The sequence below is a fragment of the Paralichthys olivaceus genome, chromosome 11 (assembly GCF_024713975.1).
Source record: "Paralichthys olivaceus isolate ysfri-2021 chromosome 11, ASM2471397v2, whole genome shotgun sequence".
NCBI classification, from domain to species: domain Eukaryota; kingdom Metazoa; phylum Chordata; class Actinopteri; order Pleuronectiformes; family Paralichthyidae; genus Paralichthys; species Paralichthys olivaceus.
The window spans coordinates 18,400,602-18,409,876 of record NC_091103.1 but is presented as its reverse complement, the minus strand read 5'-3'; the positions used below and the strand labels follow the sequence as shown (position 1 = coordinate 18,409,876).

Genomic DNA, 9,275 nt, shown 5'->3' with positions numbered 1-9,275 from the left:
TCGCTTCAGTTCATGTGTGAATATGACAGGACAGGTAAAGCCTTCTCAGACATGGAAGTGTCCGAACTGAAATATCCCAAAAATGATTAGTTGACAAACCATTTAATACAGATGTTTAATATCTTAATCAGTTATAAATGATATTCTAATGACTTTTCATCTACTGCCAACAAGAGTTTAAGAGGTGAAGATTTTATGTACAACTCTCATATACATATACTCTCCATAATACATATTTTGGCACATTATTTTCTAAATTGTTTGGATTATAGGCCATAGTATTAGGGTCATATTGGATTTCAAGAATAATGTTACAAGAATAAATTTGTAATTGAGATGCAAGTCACAATATTATAAGAATAAGATCATACTAATTTAGGATGTTTATGAGGAAAAAATAAATAATTCTTTTAGACTCAAACTTGACGAAAAAAAAGGAAAGCGATGAGAACTTGTGCTCACTGAAGTTCCAATCCTACTGTGTCCAAAATCTTGAATCAATCTCATAACATATTTTCTCATATAGGAAAACTATACAAAAGTATAGCTTAACAAGATGGTCCTTATTTCCCACTGAAATGCTGGCAGCAGGTTGATCTTCTCATATTGCCCCTCCTATATGATACAAAACCTAAAATGATGAATCATATCCTTGTTAAATTTTGACCTAATTCTCAAAATCAATTGTGATCCTAATACTGTATTGTAGAATTAAAGGAAATCCTCAGATGATAAAGTAACATCAGCAGAATTATCGAAGTTCTTTTAGCAAAACAGTAAATTATCTTAGAAAATAGGGCTCAATGTTTTCTGCAGCAATGTTGGGTTTAACAAACAGATTATAAAGAACATATCTCTGTTCATTTCCAAAATGAAACCAAGCAATAAAACACGAAATACATGAATCAAGGTGAAATAGGCTAAAATAAAATAAAAGTCACTGACACCTTTATGCCCAATGCCTCAGCTGTACTGAGTGCTAAATAGCAAACGTTAACATTCTAATATATACCAAAATGAGTCTACCCTTTGGTATCAGGAATACTTAATTTGTAAAATGTAAATGACATTTTAAAATAATAAGTTGTTTGTCTCAGAATTTACCAAAAAATACCTTGAAATAATGTTTGCACAAATTCGTGGTGAAAGCAACGAAGTGAGGAACAGCTGCGGCATGAAAGTGTGTGTAAGTGTGTTGCATAATTCACACGAGGAGAAGACTACGAGTAAGAGAAACAGGAGAGCATGAGATCAGATTTTTCTATCAGCATCCCTGAGGTCTACATGTACTTAGACATCATTTCATTGTAGCAGTAAGCAAACTTCTCTGATACAAGCTACTGAACATGATGAAGACGTTCTTAATGACTGCACCTTCACCTCCTCTGCCTCGTCTGTGCAGATGCGTTATTTAGAAGAATTGCCAGTGTTTGGTCTGTGCTGTTGTCGGCAAATACCCACTGGGTCTCTCCTGGCTCAGAGGATAATGTTAATCTGAGGTAATTGGGATGTTTTCTTCAACATTAGGCCTATAGGGTGGATTAGAGGGTCTCACAAGGCTCAGTTCAACAAGCCACAGTCTGTTATTGAGGCCACTTCAATTGATGCTGCCAAACTTTAAATCTGTTCTCCTCTTTCTCACTGTTGTCACCCCCCCCCCCCAGAAAAAAAAACCTGGTACACAGGGGCCTCTATTGGGGAAGTTAACAAAAACACTTAAAGGTCCAGTGTGTAAGATTTATTTGAAAGGGATCTATGGCAGAAAGTGAATATGAAATAATCCTAGTGATGTGAATACATTTCCCAAATGTCACCCACTAAATCTATCGAAAAGAACCACAGAGAAATAGAACCGAAACCAAAAGATAGTGGGAGTCACAGAGAACAAACTGGGCACGTGACAAATTCTTAGGATAAGCAAAACCAACAACACAAACTCAGAGAGACAATTGAAGGTTGTCGACCCTCTGACGGCAAACAACTGACTGAACAAGGAAACCAGACCTCCTTATGAACCCTCCCAGCTGATCGCCACCAGCTGAGCGAGCTCCCTGGTGCATCTCATTGCTCCTGATGAGCTGGGGAACATGAGAGCTGGGTTCTGATCTCCAGATGATCTCCAACACTGTCAGCTGACTGTCAGTGATTCTGCCACCCTCTTCTTCCACAATCACCTGCCATCTCCTTATCCACTGTCCTGGATATTGATTTACATCCTCAACAACAATCTCAATCTCTACATCGACCACCAGCAGTGTCCAGCCCTCAGGGGGTCCCTGTAAATTGTGTTAATTTCTCAATTGAAGTCTCTCCTGATTGAAATGTAATCCCTGGATCATACTTTTTTGTTGTTGTCATATATTACTTCATAAGCACATGTTTAAAACGTGTAAACATTCTTAGCTTTGGATAAGATTTCCTCTGATATTATTTTTCAATTACCTTTTAACAATAAAAAGGTCAATGTACACCTTTAAAAAATATTGTGTACAGGTGCTTAGGAGAAAAAGCACGTGCAGGTGAGAGAGGGGGATTTCTGAAAACTGTCCTTTACTTCAAAAAAACTTTATTAAGTGTACAATGTTTCGGGTTTTACCTGATGAGGGTGCATGGGTTCGGTTCCAACCCGGCCCTTAGCTGCACGTCTTTCCCACTCTGTCTCCCAATTCACACTTACTATCCTGTCAATAAAGGCCAATATGCCTGCACAAATAGACATCTTATTCATTATCAATATGCACAATTTGGAGAACTTCACTGTAACATCCCTTCTCAGTGTTTTGAAAACTAGAGATTTCAAATCAAGGACCTCAAGTGTCTTATCGTAATCATTTCATCCTACACACAGAAAAACTCTCCCCACTCAGCAGATAAATGTGAAGACTGTCTTCTGATATCAAACTCTGTACGTCCTCCTTCAGCACAGTGAGACTCAAACATCCAAGTCCAGTAACAATAAGCAAAACACAGATCTGAGTGGAGGGAGGCCTTGAAATCTGCATCACATGATGAAGAACATAAAATATGAAATTGTCTAGAACAATGAGTAGGTTCACATCAGGGGGTACAGCTTCTTGTGCAGAGGCAAAGGGATACATGGAAGGATGGCTGAGCAGCTAAACACATTTTTAAAAAGATGAAATTATGGAAGAGAATTTGTTTTATGGGTAAATTACAATTTATTTCCAAACTTTCCTGGAAAGAACCATATCATTGTGGGCAAATTACAAGCAAAATAGAGAGAGAGCTCAGTTGAAGCGCTTTCAGTTATTCCTAGAGAAATGTTTTAGACCCTTATTGAGAGGATTATAGCAGGAGAGCATAAAATGCAAAATAGGAAATATGAATAAATAAATAAAGAATAGATAAGAAATGAATTAGGTGTAGGAGTCGATGGGATAAAGAAGTCAGGAGATTTCTCATTTTGTACACCTCTCCATGTGCGTTTATTTACAAACCTTTCCGACTACACAGAACTTCCAGGAGTCAGCAAAACATTCGCTTTTATCCCCTCCCAGTGCCCTTGTAACCATGGTGAATATTAACTGGGACAAATTCATCTAAAAGGCAACAATAAACAACTAAACATCATTTAGGCTTCATGTGTGGATAGTATAAGAGGAAGTGGAAATGCGTCTATCTTTATTTAAAGATGGACAACGCAGTTTTTTTCACATGTCTTGTTATTCTAGAAGTTCCAGTCTTTGCTCCCTGTGGTTTCCTGGGTTGGTTCCTCTTGTGTTTTTGGAGTTTTGGATGTTTTATTGAGTCTCCCTGCCACCTGAACCACAGACCTGCTCTTTTTTAAAAATTAAATTCACTGTCTTCTCTACCTGACTTACAGTTGGTCTGTTTTCTTGGTTCTGCCAAAACCTCACAACATGACAGCAGTTCCCACAACGGAGGCCTCTCCCTCTGTTTCTGGCACAGCTTTAAAGCTGGTCAGTTTGACCTCACTGAGCGACAGGAGAGACCGGAGAGGAACAAAGAGTAGGGACACATAAAGCTGTTACACCTGATATAAAACACCATATAAACAACACAGGGGAAAAAGGAGAGAGACAATAAGACAATGAAATATTATAAAAAAATCTTTAAATCTTTGATAAAAAATACTACGTTCTGTATAAAGGATGGCTAATGGAATTATATTTGGGCTAACTATCACATAAATGACTGAGCAGATAAATCAAATTAATATAAAAGGAGTAACAAACCTTTTAATATGAGGGAAAATCCAATCCCAAAAATGTCTCTATTTGTTTCAAGACTAAATAAAAGGCACCACCTAGTGGTCAGAACGAGCGTGATCACTGTGATGCTCCGTGACCACAAGAACTCAACTGTGTGAAAATCAGTGTAAATCAGCAGGAGATGATGATAGTTATGATGGAAGAGTGGAGTTACTTCACAAAGGACACTTAGGCTGTTTGATGTATCTTCAAATAACTACATTCACACACATCAGTCATTTATTTCAACGTGATGTATAATTACAAGCTGCTGTGAGCCTTTTGCTCCCAGACTCAGTCCCAATGCAAACTATTTCAAATACATGTATTCTTAAATCTACTGAAATAAACAGAGAATACACATTTAAGAAACATAGGCTTCTAATACCATTATGTCTGCACCTGCTAATGAACCGGGTTGGGGGAAAAAATGGCCAATGGCTGCGTCTAATTGCTGCAGAAAACATTGACAGTGACATTGAGTCAACACGTACAACACCAGGACCATGAACCCGAAACATGTTGTTATGTAAAATCAACACAACACAACATGGAGAACATATTAAAAGTCTCTTATGAACTCTGGTGTAAAACTGCAGGGCATCTGAATTTATAATTTTACACACACATTCAGTCTGATTCTATAAAGACATGCTTTCAACATATATCAACCCTCCCCTGATCTCAGAGTTTACAGGTACTTCAGCCCTGTACAGTTCGAGGTGAACTGCAGAAAGTTGGTTCAGATGTTACGACAAAGATAAATGTCTTTTATTAAATTGTGCAAACAGAGAGTTCCAGCCCAGAATCCTCCGCTCTGCCAAGTTCCCCATCTGCATCATGTCCTGTGAATTTCTGCTGCGTTCAAGTTCACTTTTACATGTGTTATATTCTATAATTTAAATAATTCCTCTAGCTTTGCCAGTAAAATGAAGAGGACTTGAAATTATGAGATGCAACATGTGTCTTTCAAATAGTTATCATAAGGATCGAAAAACATAAACTTTGCAGATTCTTCATCATTTGTGCCACAGGCCTGTAGAAAAATGAATGTTGGATTTATTTAATGCAGATCAGCATCATTTGAATGACAGAAATATGTAAAGACTGGATCAGAGAACTGTGTTTAATATCAGATATGAGCCGATGTTGAAAAAACAATGTTTCTTCACTATCAGCATAACACACAGAGGGATTAACATGAAACACACAATCTTAAACACAATTCAAAATGACATATTTAACATTTAAAATAATCTCTAACAACCCTGTGGGCGAGTCCATTTCAGGCTGTGAGTTTGCTGTGTGTGGTTGTGCAGCATTTTGAATTAAAAGCCCTGTGTCATCAGTATTACCGAGATGTGCACAGCGCTTTAACGGTTTTGTATTTTCAGCAAATTCCCGAAAACACAAAACTCATCCCCTGTGATTGGTCGTGGCTCCACGCGGCCCATTGTCCCATCAACCCGTTTGTTCACTCGGATTCCTACGCACAAACAAAACTTTCCTGCCACCCCGGGCAATATTGGGCTCCTCTGTGCTTTGACAACCCGAGATATTGGAATCTCTGACGTTTTCTGAAGCAAAAAAAAAGATAAAGGTATGTAATCAACACAAAAACCCTAATGTGAAATGTCATAAGTATATCTGTGCATTCTTATGTATTTTAAACTAGAAAATGTAACTCTTCTCTGTTTGGTAGTTTCACTTTTGTCCCATTGTTTTCTACTAAAACAGCTTTAAAGTAAGGATGGAAAAGAACATTTTTTCCATAATATATTCCAGACATTTTTTTACCACTGGATCTAGTTGGAAAAATATTCCTAAATAATATTCCTATCATCTTTAACACATTCTTCAACCTCATACGAGTTGTATATTTAGAAAATTGATTTGTGTAATTGAACTTTATAAATACCGGCTGGTTTAAAAATAAATGTTTGAATGCCAACATGCATTTTTAGGACCCACCTGTCGACTGGCTGCTAATGAGAAATGTTTCTATAATCAGACCCTCCAGCAGGACATTTGTGGCCTCCTGCTGAACGATGTTTTATTCATATCCAGCACTGTGCTGTGAAACAGGAAGTACCTGCTGTATGTGCTTCAGGAGATAGATGAGGCAGCAGGGTCTTGACCCAGACTGTTTTCTCTCTCTTTGTGTCAGTCAGTGTTTTTTTTATTTTTTTTTGTCAGGATGTACAGCTTCATGGGAGGTGGGTTGTTCTGCGCCGGAGTTGGGAACATACTCCTCATCGTCTCCACAGCAACCGACTACTGGATGCAGTACCGTCACTCCAGCAATTACATGCACCAGGGCCTGTGGCGGTACTGTGTGCCGGGGAAATGCATGACACACACAGACAGCATTGGTAAGGCTCGTTTGTGTCTCTGCATGGGAACCGGCAGGCACATCCTCATTTATATTTATCAGCCCAATGACAATCAGTCTGTGACCTCGACACCAGCCCTGATCAGCTGGAGTTCCTCCCTCTGGGGATTTTTTTGTGGGGGTTCATATGTGCAAAGAAGTTGTAAATTTATGTCACTGTCAAGAAAATGTCACCCTGAAATCTTACGAAACCCCAGAAGCTGCTCTTTTTGTAGAAAGGCCGCATTAAAATTAACAATTTTTACTCAAAAACTGACTCCATCTGGGACTTTAAAGCCACAGCAAGTTTATCTATATAGCTGTATATAATCCTATATATGCATACAATTCAAATTGCTTTACATTTTATATAAAAGGCAACACTTAAAAAAATGTTTTAATAAGAAAAAAAAACATTTGAAAAGAAATTAACATGATTTAAAAAGAGAATTAAAAAAGTACCATAGGAAATTCAAAATAATTTGATTTAATAAAAAGCTGTGGCAAATAATATTGATTTAAATGAATTACTGACCTATTTCGACCAATCCTGAGTCAGTCTGAGCTGTCAATCATGTCATTTCATTCAGTTTTTATAGCATTAAATAACTTATTCAAATCAACCTTATGAGAAAAAAATGAGCACTTGAACATTAATCAGTGTGATTTGTATATTTATTAATTGGTGTACATTACAAGCAGTAATGTCACAGTTCAGCACAGCAGTTCTCTGGTAGCTTATTCTTATAGTCTATATACTTTATTCATATTATTCAAGTTTAATTCTCAGTCACCTTTGTTAAATGCAACAAAGAGGCACAAACCCACAGCCAAACACTAGATGGCAAACTATTGCTGCCTGCCACACAGGGACAAACAGGAAGACCTGTGAGAACAGGACATGAAGTGAATGTATGACAGAAAAAAAAAATCTAATATTCTGAACCCTCAAATGAGTCTTGGGCCTCTTGGGTGTCACGCTCTACTTGTCTCCTCTCCCTGCAGCGTACTGGGACGCCACCCGGGCTTTCATGATTCTCTCCCTACTGGCTTGTTTCATTGGCATCGTGATCGGAGTCATGGCCTTCATCCACTACTCCTCCTTTGACGGGTTTGACAAGACATTTGCAGCCGGCATCCTCTTCTTCATATCCTGTAAATCACTCCCCTGATGTTTCCCCTGCTTAGAAAATAATCACTTACAATCAATATTAAATTGTGGCCTCTATATGGCTCTCCAACATCTGATCAAACTTCATTGATTTGATTGAATTGTTGCAGGCTTCTTTGTGTTGCTGGCCATGGCAGTCTACACTGGAGTGACGGTGAACTACTATGGTAAACGCTATGGCAGCTGGCGGTTCTCCTGGTCCTATATAATGGGCTGGGTGGCAGTGGTGCTCACATTCTTCTCAGGTATTGTCATCGTTCCACGTCAACAACTGCAGACAAGAGGAAATCGCACTTCTGAAATTTTACTGGTCGTGTTCTGCTGTTGCGCTATTTTTCTTAATGATGTCATTACTTCATTGCAGGTATCTTCTACATGTGTGCCTACAGGATGCATGAATGCCCAAGAAACTCTAACTCACGCTGACCTGCCAAAGTCACACACACACACGGCTAAAAGGAACCAATATCCCAATGAACTTTGCAACCACTTCCTGTTGAACTAAATATTCATGATAAAGCAAAATAAATACGATCATTGCTTTTGTTGTCTACTTTGTTTCTCTGCATTAATGCAACCTAATATAAATAAATGATAGTATCATAATATCTGCAGCCCAAGTGCATTTGTCAGCTATAGCTTAGAGTGTTATGGTAAACAGAAAAGCATATTGACAGTGATTACAAACTATGCCTAATTTTTAAGCCTAGTGCATCTTAAAGAACATGTGCTTATATATATATATATCTATAAAATTCAGATGGCTACATTTTCAGACCTCATGGAAACCCTGTGAAACTACAAAACCAGAATAACAAGTCAGAACAAACTGCTGTGAGGTTATAAAGGGAAAATTGACAAATTCAATATCGCAATATCAATATCAAGCATTTCAGCCTAATAACCACCTCTTAAAATAACACTGTAGTGATGTGAACATAAAGTGATTTAACTAAACGCAAACCACAAGAGAAGTGCTGCCCTGAGCCTGGAAATAAAATCAGATCAAAGGGATCTCACCACAGTTAATGTTCCTGAGAATTAACACTTTATGTGACGGTTGAGGAAAGCAGGAGGACCCAAGTGCAGGAGCCAGGTCAAAAGAAAGTGTCCTTTGATTTCAGCAAAGGTTCTTAGAGTAAACAGGGTTCAAAAAACATGGCAGACAGTGAACCGGGAAAGAGACGGACAGAAAAAGAGAAGCACAGAGACTTTTATACACAAGGAGGCAGGATGATTGAACAGGTGAAACACATTAGAAACAGGTGCAGATGATCACAAGGGTGAGAAAATGGGACAGAGGCTGCAAACAAAGCTGGGGACACTAAAGGAGCGTCCTTTCAAAAATAAAACGGGAGGAAGTGGAGAACTCTGGGGACAACAACTGAACACAAACCCAAACACGAGGAAACACAGGCACAAGTCAATGAACCAAAGACTCCATAAAACAGAACCAAAATGGTCTTTCAGTCTTGAAAAGTTACAAAGCTAAAAACAGTAG

At 38.3% G+C, this 9,275-nt stretch overlaps 1 protein-coding gene across 2 annotated transcripts; it reads left to right on the top strand.

Moving 5' to 3' along the window:
• Nucleotides 1–5,673: 5,673 nt before the first annotated feature.
• Nucleotides 5,674–8,308, top strand: LOC109630162 (lens fiber membrane intrinsic protein-like). 2 transcript variants are annotated; one of them, XM_020088183.2, is made up of 5 exons: nt 5,674–5,832; nt 6,429–6,604; nt 7,609–7,758; nt 7,885–8,019; nt 8,139–8,308. In XM_020088183.2, exons 2-5 carry the CDS (start codon nt 6,430–6,432, stop codon nt 8,198–8,200), a joined length of 522 nt encoding a protein of 173 aa, XP_019943742.1. In that variant the 5' UTR covers nt 5,674–5,832; nt 6,429; the 3' UTR covers nt 8,201–8,308. The 2 variants fall into 2 exon arrangements, with proteins under 2 accessions (XP_019943742.1, XP_019943743.1); XM_020088184.2 differs by having other exon boundaries at nt 5,684–5,832; nt 6,400–6,604.
• Nucleotides 8,309–9,275: the final 967 nt, after the last annotated feature.